Source organism: Lethenteron reissneri, chromosome 31 (assembly GCF_015708825.2).
Source record: "Lethenteron reissneri isolate LAM-NWPU_2019-01 chromosome 31, ASM1570882v1, whole genome shotgun sequence".
Taxonomy (NCBI): Eukaryota; Metazoa; Chordata; class Hyperoartia; order Petromyzontiformes; family Petromyzontidae; genus Lethenteron; species Lethenteron reissneri.
In genome coordinates, this window is record NC_083809.1 from 7,955,813 (window position 1) to 7,971,938 (window position 16,126).

A 16,126-nucleotide genomic window follows, 5' to 3' on the forward strand; every position below is an offset into this window, starting at 1 on the left:
ACTTTTAGTCTCGCTTAAAAGCCCTCTTGGGTCGATTCGGGCTCTCAACTTTGTTCTCATGCCAAGGTGCGAGAGAGCAAGGCTATCCCGCACCTCGGGCACTGGCTATGCGGGAATCTCACCTGCTGTACCGGGTAAGGTGGAGGAGGCTTGTTCATGGGCTGTCCTTGAGGGGAGGTGGTGTCCGATGACCAGAACATCACCCCGGCACCTCCCGGCATCCCCTGTCTCCTGCGGACCGGCGCCCTGAGGCTGCGGCCTCTGCTGTAAAACAACGGCACACGTTTCACGAATCGCCGCTAGCGCTATCGGTGCCGCCTGTTAATCGTTAAGACTGCAAAGTCAGCATCGCTAATCTCGATGTATCTATCAATCTAGATTTATCTAGATTGAAAACATTTCTTTAGAATTGCTTTTTGTGTTTAGTTGTTTTTCATTGTCCATCCCCCCGCAACTCTGATTAGCACGGTTGGCTACGTATGGTGTGAAAGAAGTTTAACATTTCATTATTACCACGATCTTTCACAAGAAGCATGACACACGAAGCATGACCATAATCACCGATTTCATATTCGTGAAATCTAGGGCATCACAGAATATATGCTCTGCCCTTCAGAATGTGGCAAAATACGAGCGGTGTGTTTAGTATTTGTATTCGGCTAAATAGAATGAAGAATACAAAAGTGAGCACCAAGGGCCAAAGCAATTACATGACCACAACAGCCCATGGCGGAGGAGGGGCGGGACGTGAGGAGAGCAGTGCAGAGCATAACCCCCACCACGAGCATATGGAAAAGGGGAGACAACTGAGAGACACAAGAGAAAGTAACAGAGGGAGACAGAGAGACATGGCAGCTAATTTAAAAAAATATATATAATATTCGGCTTCAAATAAAAATTCATAGAATACCTAAGTAATGTTGTCGGTCAAATAGTATAAAGTACTATTCGGTGCGCCCCCAGTATCTTTACTATCGTCACAGCAAGCATTATCACCACGTACCGATCATTCCAGTGAAACCCACTACACAACCTACGTCAGCCCAACAACACAAGAGATACCACATCACCCACCGCGCCATGCTGTCCCAGAATCCCCTGCAGCGGGAGCACGTCAGGCCGTGTGGGCGCCATCCCCTGCTGCTGCGCCATGTGCACCGCGCTCGGCATGCACGGCGAGCCGCCCCGTGCCTTCGCCTGTGCCATCTCCATCGCACTGGGACCCGTGCCGGAGACGGACCCCAACGCCGCGGAGACTGCCGCCGTCAGGCTCCTCGCACCACTCCCTCCGGGCGTTGTCGTCGGCGAAGCGAGGCCGGGAATTTGAACGGAATCGCCTGAAAGCGCCAGCGGCGGCGTGAACATGTCGCGCGAGCCGGCTTCCAACGCTTCCACGGCGGCAGCGGCAGCGGCCTGTGCCTGCGATTGGACGCCCGGCGTCGTGGGCGGGGAGAACATCTCTCGGGGAGGGGCGGTGGCCGCTTGCGAGTACTTGCCCTCGACGTTCGTTTGACGCGTCACCCCAGCCGCCGGTGCGAACTGCGCGCCGGGCACCGGTTGCCCGTCGCCGTACATTTCGAACGCGGGTTGCGACTGCGGCTGGCGGGCGTAGGGGTTGGCCGCAAATGGTCGCGGCGTCCCCGGAGGTTGCGCGTAGGGGTCGGAGGTCATGGGCCGAGGCGTCCCCGGAGGTTGCGCGTAGGGGTCGGAGGTCATGGGCCGTGGAGTCCCCGGAGGTTGTGCGTAGGGGTCGGAGGTCATGGGCCGAGGCGTTCCCGGCGGCTGTGCGTAAGGGTCGGAGGTCATGGGCCGCGGCGTTCCTGGCGGCTGCGCGTAAGGGTCGGAGGTCAAGGGTCTTGGCGTGTGGGGTGGCTGTGCATAGGGGTCGGAACTGAGAGGCCGGGGTGTCCCCGGCGGTTGAGCATAGGGGTCGGAGGTGACAAGGGGCCGTGGCGCGTGGGGTGCCTGCACGTATGGATCAGGTGGCTGCGTTCCCTGCGCGCCCGCCGCCTGTCCGTAGGGGGACGTGGGCAGTGTCTGCTGCTGCTGCTGCGCGTAGTGCTCGGTGGCACTGGGCGGTCGTCGGACTGGTGACCCGTGGATCGCGGACGGCGACGGCGCGTATCCTCCGCCCATAGGCGGCTGGCACGGCTGCCCGAGTGGAGGTTGCTGAACACCGCTGGGCGACATGACGGGCAAAGGCATCTGTTGCGGCGCCGGGAAGGGCGCCTTGAACATCTGTTGCTGCTGCTGCTGTTGCTGCTGCGGCGGCAGCTCGTCCGGCCTGGAGGACAGGAGAGGCGGCTCGGCGAATGTCTCAAACGGCCGGGGCGGCCCGGCGGCCCTGAAGTAGGGTTCGGCGATCGGCGACGGCCGCGGGGTGCCAGGCGCCTTAGCGTATGGATCGCACAGTGCCGCGGCGCGGGGCGACTGCTCGCCCGCCCCTCTCCGGAATGCGGGTTCCTCCTTCCTCTGCGGCGTCTTGGGCATCGCAAAGTAGGAGTCGACCGGCAGCGTCCCCACGGGGCGCGGTGTGCCGGGAGGGTTGCCGTACGGGTCCAGGTGCGGCGCCGAGTGTCTCCTGACGGCGGAAGGCGGCGTCGGCGCCGACGTCGCCGTCGTCGTCGGCGCGGTCGCGGCACCGGGAGCGGACGCAGGCGCCTCGGCCGCGCCAGGGTAGGGGTCCCACGGCGACGCTGGGCGGGAGCCAGAGCCCGACTCCGGCGGGAGCTCGTTGTGGGGGCGCCCGACGGCCTGCGGGAAGCCCTCGTGCGCTGGCGGCGGCTGCAGGGGCGCGCGCGGCTGCGACGGCGCTCGCGGCTTCACGAACACGTCGTCCAGGCTCAGCCCCTTGGGGTTGGACAGCGGCCGCGGGGAGAACGGCGCCAGTTTCCCCCCGCCGACGCCGTCGCCACCGCCACCGTCGCCAGCGAAGGGGCTGCGGGCCGGCTCGGCCTGGCTGGCGGCGCTGGGGCTGCGGAAGCTCTCGCCGTCCGGGAATTCCGAGGCCGGCGCCGTAGCTGCGCCATCCGCCTCCGTGTCGCCGGCGCCCTCCCCGTGGAGGCTCATCTTCTGCTGCTCCTGCTTGGCGAGCTCCAGCTTCTGCGTGGCCTCCAGCTTCGCCTGCTGCTTGCTCTGCAGACGCAGTTGCTGCAGCGGAGACGATAATTGCGCACCGCGTGAGCGTCTATGCTGCGATTGCCGCGAAATCGTTTCGCACGCTAAGGTGCAATGGGATATTAAAGTTCTTGCAATATCGGTTTCCTGTGATGTTGTAATTGTATTTCACATTTCTATTGCATTCCTTGTGTGTGCTTTGCTATACTTCCTAGTGTGAATGAATATTGCTTTCAGTTCATTAACTGCAATTCAATCAACATATGCGCCTACAGTAAAGTCTTTGTAATCAATGCCAACCTATAATGCATATAAATCCCACATTGTCTGTTACACTAAAAGTAATCAAACAATTACATGAGCTGGAAATACAATGGCATCATATAACTGCCACGCTGTAAATTTATTTACAACTTTCATCACCGTGTTTGTTATTTCGGGAAACAAAATATTTACGAAAAAATGAAATGAACAAAAGTGAATAACAATACCACGACATATTGCAAAACGGACGATACCATTATCATGGACCTTATAACGTACGTTATAACATAGAATCGCCATATCGTGGCAACCTTAGTGCACATACTGTACATGAATTGCTTTAAAAGACAAAATACATCCGTGTCTTTGTAGTGGCAAAAAACTACCAACTAATTGTATCACCTGACAACATTCCCACAACTGGCTATACCTGGACAACAAACACGATCAATCCATTTTTCTATGACCGACTCATCTGTGAATTCATCCCATCTTGTCAGATCTTGTAAGCTAAGCACGGATGAGCCCGATTCGTACGTGGATGGGAAACTGGGAATACCAGTTGTTGTTGACTTGGGCCGTGAAGCGGCAAGAGATGGCAGTGCTGCGATGGATTTTTGAATCTATCTGTGCGGACATTAGTCTTACCTCCCCCTCTTAAGAGTGGGTTTTTCCCTGGGTAAATTTTCTCCCACGTGTCAAAATGTTCATAAAAGAGAACAGACCCCAAAACATCTTAATGAAGGGCCCTAAAAAGTCTTGAGATTCAGCGACGTTAACCTGGGTAAACTAAAGTGCCCTTTCATTGCTTTAATTAACACGTAGTATGTTTTCGGAGTCAATGTTATAATTCGCAATTGGTTATTGGGTCGGCCGCGTAATGATCTGGCCATATTGTTGTTGAAAGACCCGGGTAAGTTGAAGAACATTTAGAAATTTGGTTAGTGAGCATTATTCTTTAACTTACCGGGTGAGCCGAGACAAATGATAATTGGTGTGTTAGACGCTTGTACACATGACAATTTAATTTGTTTGGCCATGTCGGGTGGCGGAGGGTCTTACGACACAAGTTTAGAGTGATTCTTTATTATTATTTTGCACCTTATTATCCTCTCCATAGACAATTATTGCTGCTTAAAAAGTACTTCAACAGCATCCACCCGTTATAGAATATACTCAAGACTTTTAAAAGTATTTCTGTAAAGGAAGATGCAACCAAAAAACAAATAGCTCCGATACATACCCATTGCGCTGTAGTGACATCACTGCATTGACGCTGTATTGACACCTACGGGTTACAGTGACACACGACGTTACAGTGACGTCACTAGTGTGCAGGGTTGCCGCGATATCAATTTTCACGATACGATATAAAATTTTCATGAAATGTTGATCATCACGAAACAAGTTTCCTATATAGATATGTAATAGTACTTAGCATGTTTTTATTGTATTGTTTTTGCGCTTTGCAGTACATCCAGAGTGCTTTAACCGCAATTCTCATTTAACATAACCTGGCGTACGTCTTCTAATCATTGCAACTTTACAATTACACAAGCAATAATTGCATAAATGAGAAAACTACAAAATGATGGCGTCATGCCGTCACTTACTCTGGAAAATATTTAGCAAAGCACCAATACATACGAATAAGGTATGTATGTAAAACTTAAATTATCGTGTCATTTCTTAAGTATTTCATCATGAAACAAAAATGCTTTAAAACATTAGATGAGAAACGATAATCATGATATAATGATATTTAGCAAACCAGTCTATATGGCTGTTGTGGACCTTATATCGCACGGAACATTGCGGAATCGCCATATCACGGCAACCCTACTTGTGTGCCACGTTGACTTATAAAACACAGCTTTTAAAATCGACTTCATCGTCATGTTGGCTGCTCGGGACTCACAGCCGAGTTAAGAATCTACGAGGTAACAGCTATTTGCCTTTTTGGGACTTTGGGCTGCATCTTCCTTTAGGGCCAACCATCCGACACGTGATTCCTCGGATTTATTATGGCATCGGCAGAAAAATCCTGGGGTACGTTTGTGCACGTACCGCGTGTGAGCGTGTCAAGGCGAGTGGGTGGCAGTGCGCTCGATTACAATGAGAATCATGCAGGCCGTTACAATTTCATATCACGAGATGCCCCCCCCCCTTCTGTGCGCCATTATCCCTTCCACACCACTGACCTGTCGCTGCTTCCACTCATGCTCCTGTTCGACCTCCTTGAGCCTGTGATGTTCCTTCCCCTGTCGCACATGGACATCATCAGACTGAGTCGACGGATAATACTACGGATGGGCAAACAGATGAACGGATAAATGGGTAAGTTACATGATGACATTTTGCAAAACGGACTCTATGATTGTCGCGAATCGTGTATCATATGGTACACACATGGCCTACTCTTTTCGAATAATGTCACGGGACCTCTAACGTCCAATCTAAAGCAGACGTAAAATATTTTATTATTAACACACACAGAAGAATTAACCGGGGTGGCCGCAAGGCTTGAACAACAAACCTCCGCAACAACTGCGTAGTTGTAAGAGCAGGCTGATGGGATTTTAATCAATGGATACGTTGGTAGTGAGGAAGATAGATAGATGAATGGATAGCTGATTAAGATAACTGGGTAGCGTCGTCCTATAGGCCCAATCTGAAACAATGCTGGAAACAAACTAAAACCCCCAGAAACATTTTCAGAAACTGTACAGCCAGGCAAATGCGCACACACAAACGCACAACAAGAAGATATCCACTCACAACCGGACATCATCCCACAAGCCCTTCGCTCGTGAGGGAGAACACAGACGAGACCGCGTACCGGGATCTCGGGCTCCGTTGGGCTAAACTGGTCGACCGTCTCGGGCAGCTGCTTCTTGCGGGGAGGCCTGATGCCGCTCTGTGCCCGCGTGATACGCAGCGCCGCACGGTTGTCTCGGGCCTTTTGCTGTGACAACGAAACAACAACCACAACGCTCAGCGGTCTACCGGCGTCGGCGACGACGCAGCACCGGCGACGCAGCGCCACCGCCAAGACACATCACGATCTACCCCGTCGCTACCTAAAGTCACGTGTGGTGGTGATGACAATGGTGGAAGCGTCTGCCATGGCTAAAGCAGCATCACGGCCACACTTGTTGTCTGCTGGCGGACCTGAACCGGTGATTGGAAATGCCACACGAAATTTCGACATTGCCGCGGTAGATAGAAGCCAGCATCTAAACATGGTTGACTTGGTGGCACTTGTTAATTCAACTCTGAGGGGCTCGTGGGCTGAGCTGTTCCCCCGACTGCGACGAAAACTCTCACAAATGTCATATTTTTTTTAAAGAAAATCTGTCCAAAGTGAGTCCTAAAGGGTTTTGGGGGCAAGACTAGCAAACAAACTCAAAACTATTTGAGGAGCATTTTGCAATGTGGCTTTTACAACAATAATACAATTGATATTTGCGTAATTCTTGTAGCATAGGCTAATCACGAGGGCATGTTTCACATACAGGTATCGTCTGAGAGGAGAGAGCTTTGATTCGACCTGATTAAGTAATGTGGAGATAATTTTTACAAACGTGGACTGTGACGGCAGAACAATTGGCCTAGTCTTATTCGAAAAAGATCACGGCATCGTTCATGTCCACTGCGAGGCGAAAGGTGCGCCAATAAACCACAGAATTGACCAGGGCAGCCGTGGGGCTCGAACCACAAACCTGTGCACCTCCAATTAGCACGGTTAGGCTACGTACGGTGTGAAAGAACATACATACGTACATCCTCTGCAACAAGCGACACTACGCAATACACGCTAGGCCATGTCAGCGCCGCATGACACCAACACACGAAGGTCGCCGCCGGGAGATGGCGTCTCACCAGATAGGGGGCGCGCTCTTCTGTCGACGCCTTGCGCCACAGCTTCGCAATCTGCTTGGAGCGGGTCGGCCAATCTGCGAGGAGGGGGGGGGGGGGCGCAACAACACGGGAGGCCATCAACAACGCAGCAAGCGGCACACCGGAGGCAGAAGTCGCGTCAAAGCGGGACACGGTGTCAATGGGCTAGGCGTCACTACGCGTTAACTGATGTGCAGCATGGGGCGGGTCAACAAAGTCGACTTGAGCATACCGGGGAACTCGTGCCGCAAACCGGGGAAGTTGATGTTGGCGTAGAGCACCGCGGAGATGGTGGCCATCTCCCCGAGCTCCTCGTCGCGCTCCCACTTGAGCGCGCTGCGCTGGTTGTAGGAGAGGCCGTCGCTCTCGCAGCGCTCGTCCCCGCCGGGTGGCTGTGAACCGCTCCAGGGTGACGCGGGCGACGCCACGCTGCAGCCCGCCGCGGGGCTGAACGTGGCGCGTTTCTCACTGCGTGGGCAACAACAACGGCGGCATTGTTAAAAACAACAGCGGAGGCGGTGTCATCAACAACAAGAATAACCCACCGGACGGCATTGTTAACAACAACAGCGGAGGCGGTGTCATCAACAACAAGAATAACCCACCGGGCGGCATTGTTAACAACAACAGCGGAGGCGGTGTCATCAACAACAAGAATAACCCACCGGACGGCATTGTTAAAAACAACAGCGGAGGCGGTGTCATCAACAACAAGAATAACCCACCGGGCGGCATTGTTAACAACAACAGCGGAGGCGGTGTCGTCAACAACAAGAATAACCCACCGCTCGCCGCTAAGTGACGGCGATGTTACCTAAGTTGGCGTGCACATGAACGTATACACGGCAACAATCACAGATATCATCCATTTCTATTTTACCAGGTAAGGCCCACGGAGCAATTCGATGTTATAGCATAACGAAGTGGCTAATCACGTGGAAATATATAGCAGCCAAATACTCTAAAACCAGAAGACCAGGAAAAATAGGGAACATGTAAACTCCAAATATGCAGGTGTCACAGTCGGAATCGAACTCACGACCTCCTGTGTGCCAGGCGAGGTAGTTAACATCTCACCACCGAGTCACGCAGACGACTGAGGCAAGTGGTGTTAGCCAGTGTCTCCCAAGGCCGGTACGGCACACGAGTGGACTGATGTTCACACACCTCACCACGTACTCAGTCAAGGCTGAGTCAACCTAAACAAGGCCCCAGACGGGTTCAGTTATGAACCCGCCACTGATATGATCCATGGCCGGGAATCAAACTCAGGTGGTGGGTCTCGTAGCGAAGTGAGCTAAGCACTGCGTCACGCCTACACATGCACACATACAAACTAAATGGAGAAGATGGAGGGTTGTGGTCTCTGTTTCACAGCTCGCTAAGACACTGTTAGGTCGGCACAGCCCAGGAGGCTCTCTCTCTCTCACACACACAGTTACACACAGTTACACTCACCCGCTGCCCAAAGCTGAAAACCCTGGCTGCGCCAAACCAGGAAAGGGCTCTGGCAAGATGTCGACGGCACCACTGGTCGGCGGCTGTTGCGGTAGTGGCTGCGGCTGCGGTCCGTGTACGGCATGCGGAGCCAGCGGCGCCCGCGTGACCGCGTCCACACCACCGCCGCTGCCACCGCCGCCAGCGGTGCCGGCACCGGTGCCGGGCCCGTGAGCCGGCACGTCCATCGCGTGCATGGCGCCGTAGCCAAACGGCCCGGCGTGCGCCGCCCCCTCGCCCTGCGAGCTCAGTGCCGTGAAGAGCTCCTCCACGTCCTTGCCCTCGATGTGCGTGAGCTCTGTTGACAGCGCGCACGGCGCGGGGTCACGACGCGAGGTCACCGGAAGAATTACATCGGACACCGTGACGTCATAGCGAGCGCCCCCCCCCCCCCTCCCCCAAAAGCACGCGGCCTGGGGCAGTCGCCTCGATCTGCCGTGTACCCTAGGGGCGGCTTTGCCCGCAGCACAGACACACCACCCAGAGCGCAGGTAACGCAACCAGCGTCCCCGTGTGAGGGGGGCTGGAAAAACAAGGCGCGGGCATCGGAGGGGGGCGCTTACCATCGGGGACCATGCGGTCCAAGTCGCTGGGCAGGAAGGCGTTGTCGAGCGAGCGTGCGTGGAACGCGGGGGGAGGCTGCGATGGCTCGCACGCCTTGTCTGTTCGCGGGAAGAGTAGAAAATCGCTCCTCCGATTAGCAGGGTTGGTGACGTATGGTGCCAAAGAGGGTGGCTTCAGAGACAACGATGTCTTTATATACATTTTTTATTGATCCTCATATCACTTCTGATCTGTTGCTGTTAGTATATAGGGTGCAGAGCAAAGCGGGAGGTTTTAAGAAAAGCTGCACAGGGATCTCCTACTACACACACACGCTGTGGAATAGACCCCACACATGTTTTAACACAGGATTGCGTCTCGTATCCTTTAAGGGTCTCTCCACACCATCACCATCATCGATCATCGTGTTCTATTCACTGGTGGACGAAGGCCTCCTCATGCTATTGCCATCGCTCACAGACCCACATATAAATAAAGGCACACACATTAATTCACACATCACGGCTATATGAAATCATTTTATTTGCTTCAGCAATTAATATTAGGTCCCTACTGCTGCCGATGATGACGGCCATGTTACTATTTATAAACACGATTTCAACATTGTCGTTGGTCCCGTTGTGTTGACAATGTAACGATGCCGATGAGTTTACTGGTAACGATGGAGACGTTGACGATGAAACGGAGGTAAATGTGACGCTGCGACGAGTGTGGCTCACCCGTGTCTGCCGGTTGCCGCCCCAGGTCCCGCGTCAAAATCCCGAGGATGTCATCGGAGAGCTCTGTGAGTGGATCCTCAGTCGCATCAACTGTGGGAAACCACCACCCAAACAAACGTCATCAATATCATCGTCATCACCATCATCGTCATAATAATATCCATAGTCCTCATTTGGGAGAAGAGACCCAAAAACAACAGTTGGCAAAAAAGGATCTCAGCGGTGCCAGTTGAGAATCTCTCACAATGCCACAGAATGCCACGTGGTGTAATTCAAGGACACAAGTTAGAAGTGCTGGCTCGGTGCCTCCAACATAAAGGAAGGGAACCCAAGCAGAGGGTTTGAACCCACAATATCAACTCAGCTCGACTGACATGGTCATCACGAGATCTCAGAGCTGCCCCCGGCCCCTCCGCCACCCGATACCCGGGGGGCGTCCTCTGCTGTGCCGGGAAGCCGTACCGTGCATCGCGGCCTTCACGTGGCTGGCGGAGTCGGTCGCCACGGCGACGGTCGCGTGGGCCTCGGCGACGGTCGCGTCGTCTGCGCCGTCCCCCACCGGCTCTTTGACGAGCCCCGGGGGGGCAGGCGGAGCGGCGAGCGGGGGGCACGGCGAGGAGAGGGGGGCCGCATCGTCCAGAGCTGGGGTCGCGTCGAGCGGCCGGTCCCGCGCCGAGTCCAGCAGGCTCTTGCCGAAGAAGGCCTCCTGTGGCCAAAGACCAGCGATGTGTGTGTTAGTGTGTGTGGAGTGTGTGTTAGTGTACGTAGTGTGGGTAATGTGTGTGTATAATAGAGTGTGTGTATGGAGAGTGTGTGTGGGGAAGCGGTGGGCGCTGCGTTGCATACTCGACGACCAGAGTTCAATTCCTGCTCACCGCCACCAACTTCAGTGACAATTATCTGAACGGGTCCCAGGGCTCGCAATGCAGTATGCTCATAAATGTAGCCATTATGTCCCCTAACTACTACCATACATGTGGAGTATTATACATGTAAAATGCTAAATGCACAGAACATCACACTGTACGTAAAATACAAGATATGCAAATTATTATATATTATTCTTATATAAATACATATAAATGTAAGCATATATAAATGTAAGCATAGTCTATGAAAGTTTTTTGTGTTTAGTTTGTTATCCTTCCCCCCGCATCTCCAATTGGCATGGTTGGCTACGTACGGTGCGAATGAAGTTGAACATACATGTGTGTAAATATATCTACACCGTTGCAGGACGCCAATGAAATACAGGCAAAGCAGCTCACTGGGCTCCTCCTGAAATAAACACAATCTATCTAATCTACATAATAAAAATAATGATTCTTTATATTTTTAATGGGCACACTATTCTCTCACTCGAAGAGGGAGGTGTAAGGAACCACAGATAAGCGGGTGCCAAAAATTGCCCGAGTGCTGTGGTCCTCTATATGTTAAGGTGCTCCCCCGATCTTGTGACAGTCAACCTCAGGATTACGGCTGGTTGTTGAATCTCAGGCGAACACTCGGGTGAAGGCAACAGTGACGGTTCGGTGTGGACTTGGGAGCTGCTTGAGGGGAGTCGACGTTGCACTTCATAGTGCGCATGATGCTCGTATGAGTCGACAACTTAAACACCAATTTTAACGTAAACCGACAACTGCAACCCTGCGGTTTGTTGTTTGTGCAGACCTGAAGGTACGGAGGAAAGGTGTCTTCAAGCCGGGCTCTCTTCCTCGGGTGATTTTTTCTCAATCTTCCCGAATCCGGGCTCAGCAGCCCCTCATCCGTGGAGGGCTCTATGCACCCTGCATCGTCACCAACGTCGCAATCATCATCACCATTGTTACCATCGACCCAATCACCATCATCATTGTTGACACCATCATCATCGCCATTATCAACATTAATCACTGTCATCATGGCCACCACAATTATAGCTGACAGAAACATCATTAATGTCACCATTATCAATTCCACAAATGCTATCATCATTAATGTCATCTCTTACATCATTACGGAATACAACATTCATGTTGTAGCTGTTACTACCAGAAAATCACCATCATTTTAAATTTCATTATCCTTATCAACATTTGTATACATTTTCTTCCTGTCAATTCTAAATCCTTCCCCCCCCCCCCACCACCCCCATCGCCACCCCCTGCCCCACCCCTTGTTACCGTCGCTGCCCTCGCTGGTTCGGGCAGCCGAGGGCCCCCACTCGGTGAGCGAGAGGGAGCGTCCGCGCAGGAGCCCCCCGCGCCCGCGTGCCCAGCCGGAGCCGCAGCGGCGCCGCACCAGGAAGCCCCCCACACCTGGTGGCATGCGGCAGCAAGCGGGAGGGAGACGTCAGGGATGGTAACGGGCGGCACGACGTGCGGTATTGCGCGAGCGTGTGGTGCGTTGGCGTGGTGGTTCGTGCAGACAGCAACGAACCCGGTGACCCGAGCTCACTTCCCACTCATAGCCAACATTGCTGATGAATACCTAAACTGGTATTAAGCCTCCTTTAGAACGATCCAGCCTTAAAATGAGTAGCTGGTGCAGAGTGTTAAAGTAGCAGGCAAAGGCAGACTTGCCGGCGTGGTAATGGCCACCCCCACTCAATCGTGTGCCGTGCCGGCCTTCATTAGGTACTCTCTAACGACACTTGCCCCAACAGCATGTGGAGGCTACATGGGGGGACCTTTGTCTTTGGTTGTGGTGGCATGGAGTTGGTAAGTAAGTTTATGTGTGGTGGATTGAAGATTGCGGGTATATGAGGCGGTATGTGAGCTTCTATGTAACCTAAACAATTTTTTTTACTAAACTACCTTTTTTATCTTACCAGGTAAGGTTCACTCAGCTATATAGCTATTTTTCAGAAGCGACCTGGTCACAAATAATTGCTCAACGAAGCGACTTATCCCATGTAAATGTATTGCAGCCAAATACTCTAAAACGCATCTTTCTAAATGTGGGGGAACAACTGGAGGACCCAAAAAAAATCCACGTGATCCCGGGGAGAGAGATACGAAAACTCCAAATATAAAGGCTTCAGGGTCATGATTGAACCCGTGACCTGGATACCTGGCGAGGTAATTAACATCTCGCCACCGTGCTATTATTTTCCAGCAAGAAACTGCTTGGCCTGTCCATCATTACAGAGCTCCAGGCAGAGGTCGCAAACGGGTTTTGATTCCTTACCCGTACCCGGCCGCACCAGGGTCGCAAACGGGTACCCGTACCCGGCCGGGTATGGGTACACGTACGCTACCCGTACCCTACCCGAAATGAGTGCCAAACGGTTACTCACCGGTGACTCATGGACGACCCGTACCCGGCCGCACCAGGGTCGCAAACGGCTACCCATACCCGTACCCGGCCGGGTACGGGTAGCCGGGTATCGGGTAGGGTACGGGTATCGGGTACCCGGTTTTAACCTCTGGCTCCAGGGTCGTGTCGAGGTGGTGCGCACCCTGCCTGGCATGTGCCTCTCACCGGGCCTGTACAGCTTTCTCTTCCGGGGAGACGTCTCCTCCTTTGGCGGTCTCCCACCGTCTGCGCCCTCCCGCTCCGGGCTGGTCAGCGTGTCCGAGCGGCTGTCAGGTCTGTCCGTCGTCACCACTGCGCGTGCATGCACAAACATCTCAACGTGTACGCCTGCTCTTAAATGCACAACTGGATGATTCAAGCCCGCCCCCCAAGATATGATGTTTCGTCATCATCCGCGGGTCACAGCTCAATTCAAGAATCGATTACGCGTCGTCTCGTTCATACTATCTCGTAGGTATTGACTCATATGGCGCAGAGGCTCGGCTAATGGAGTGTACAGGCGGCGTCACTGTACTGTGGCGGCCCACGGGCCAACGGGACCAAGGCACTGAGCTGCATGACGCCAAGACGATGCCGACATCATTGGAGACACGCGTGTGCGAAACGCGTGCGTTCAAAACGCACCCACAGGCACGCCGAGACCAACGACGTTGTACTATGTTAAAAGAAAAGTCTTTCTCGAGTTCATACTGCCGTCGACCGGTCAAATGCCATTCATAATAATAGACGGTACAAAGGATCGAACAATGGGGGGGGGGAACCCCAGAACCCCCCCATTGAATTCATCCCTTGCACCGGGCCCTCCCCGCACCGTGCAACCCAGGCTAGGCCACTGACCACGGCGGGGCTGCTCGGAGCTGCGCTCGGCATCGCGGGGGCTCGTGATGTCGGAGCTGCCGGGGTCGCTCGAGTCTCCCCCGGGCACCGCCCCGTGCCGCAGACGGGCTCGCACGCGCCGCCGACGCGCCGACGGCTCTAGCGCCAGCCGCTGCAGCTGGTGCAGCCCAGATTCGGTGAGGCACACGCCGTCCTGCGTGTACAGCCTCGGCGCCGGCTCTGAGAGACAGACGGACGCGAGAGTTGACGCGCGGGTCAGACGGACCGAGGTACGGATATATACAGGCGGACGGAGCAGGGGTTGCATGAACAGGCGGATGGATAGACGTGAAAGCAGACGAGTGGTCAAGATGAATGACACAGAGAGAAACATGCAGCAAATGCAGGAAGTCCCTTATCCTGCAATAAGATTGACCAACGTGTGGAAATGTACACTAACTATTATGACCTTTACCGCCACCATCATTCACATTATCCTCTCTTCATGATCAACATCATTACTATCACCGCCACTGCATTTTTCTTCTTCAACATGATCGAGATTGTCGTCATTATTATCACACGGGGTACCTGGTTCTGTGGCAATGGGAAGAATCTCTGAAGTCGCCTCAACTTTGCTCACAGCATTGCCTGCAGTAGTAACACAACGACACAGCAGCCTTTGTAAAGATCTAGTCAGTTTGATGTCCTTAATTTCACCAAACAAGAGACGGCTGAGATATAGGACAGCAAAATCGAATGTAGTACTTTTTTCCAATGGCTACTCTCCTCACCTTGACCAACAAAGCACTGCCCAGCGTGCTGAAGTGCCAGGGCTCGCACGGATTGGGGTGGCCCTCATCCAGCAGTTGATAAAACTTAGGGCTGTACTCGTGGTTCAATGTGTACCATGTACAAATGTCGCCTATGTTTAAGGACCAATTAAACAATAGACATCACAGGCAGCACCAACAAAAATATCTGATTGGGCTCAAGGATTAAGGGCAGGTTTATGCCACGTTCTTTACAGCGACAAACACACAAGCGGGATTGTGTCCGTGGAGAAAATTGCTTTTGGGTGCCAATGAGTCGGAAGGATGGGACGTTAACAATGACGAGGCATCGAATATTCAGCGGATACTGAGAGAGAAGGCAACAGCAGTGGAGGAAGACGGTGGAAGACATGGCAGTGGCAGCAACGAGACAAAGCAAACGAGTTTGGAGGCTATGACTGTAATGGGGAAAACTAAGAGGAGGATGGAATGGAAGAGAATCGGGAAGGACATTCTCCAGCACGGGGGGGGGGGGGGGGGGGGGGGGACAGCAGACCGGCAGCCAATCGAAGAGCTGCAGGCGCTGAAATATTTATTTTGTTGAGAAAATCTGTTGTGGAGTCAACATTTATGCAAGCCCAAAGTCGGGTGGAAATGACGCTTGATGCTGGCAGGCATGCGGAAAAAATATCTAAATTAATGCTTGCATGGGTCTTCGGGACAACCGCTGGAAGCATATCATAAGTCGGGAAGAGTTTATGATTTTAAATTGTCGTATTTCAGATTTACAGATTTTTTTCACCACAGAAGCGACATCACAATATCGACATCACTTCCTGTGACGGCATTATTTCCGATCGACCTGAAACAACAATCTGGGTTGGATTTTCAGATATTTCCAGATTTATCCAATAACCAGTAACCGTCGCCAATCTACAGCATTTTAAGGCTGCATCCTACGGTTACAAATACTGGCGAGTGTGAGCAATAAAATTAAAGCATGGGGCGAGAGCCAGCACCGACAATACGAATGGTGGGGTGTGCGCATGATCGCTAGCAAACATTAACCCTTTCCCGTTCAGTTTTTCTTCCGTTTCCGTACGTTTAAATCATCGGAACGGAATCGATTCTGAATGGGATTGAAATGATTACGAACTGAATCAGAAGTAAAAGGCCATG

The 16,126-nt window shown here is 52.9% G+C and overlaps 1 protein-coding gene across 1 annotated transcript in view; it reads right to left on the reverse strand.

The window, feature by feature from the left end:
- LOC133349747 (histone-lysine N-methyltransferase 2C-like) overlaps positions 1 to 16,126 on the reverse strand; it is a 74,588-nt gene that overhangs the window by 37,151 nt on the left and 21,311 nt on the right. Inside the window, 16 exon segments of the mRNA XM_061563465.1 lie at positions 123 to 264; positions 1,075 to 3,150; positions 4,625 to 4,669; positions 5,583 to 5,642; positions 6,221 to 6,346; positions 7,264 to 7,337; positions 7,514 to 7,749; positions 8,740 to 9,076; positions 9,342 to 9,440; positions 10,062 to 10,151; positions 10,524 to 10,767; positions 11,733 to 11,848; positions 12,224 to 12,358; positions 13,524 to 13,649; positions 14,196 to 14,414; positions 14,766 to 14,825. Of these exon segments, the coding sequence (XP_061419449.1) occupies positions 123 to 264; positions 1,075 to 3,150; positions 4,625 to 4,669; positions 5,583 to 5,642; positions 6,221 to 6,346; positions 7,264 to 7,337; positions 7,514 to 7,749; positions 8,740 to 9,076; positions 9,342 to 9,440; positions 10,062 to 10,151; positions 10,524 to 10,767; positions 11,733 to 11,848; positions 12,224 to 12,358; positions 13,524 to 13,649; positions 14,196 to 14,414; positions 14,766 to 14,825 (4,185 nt within the window).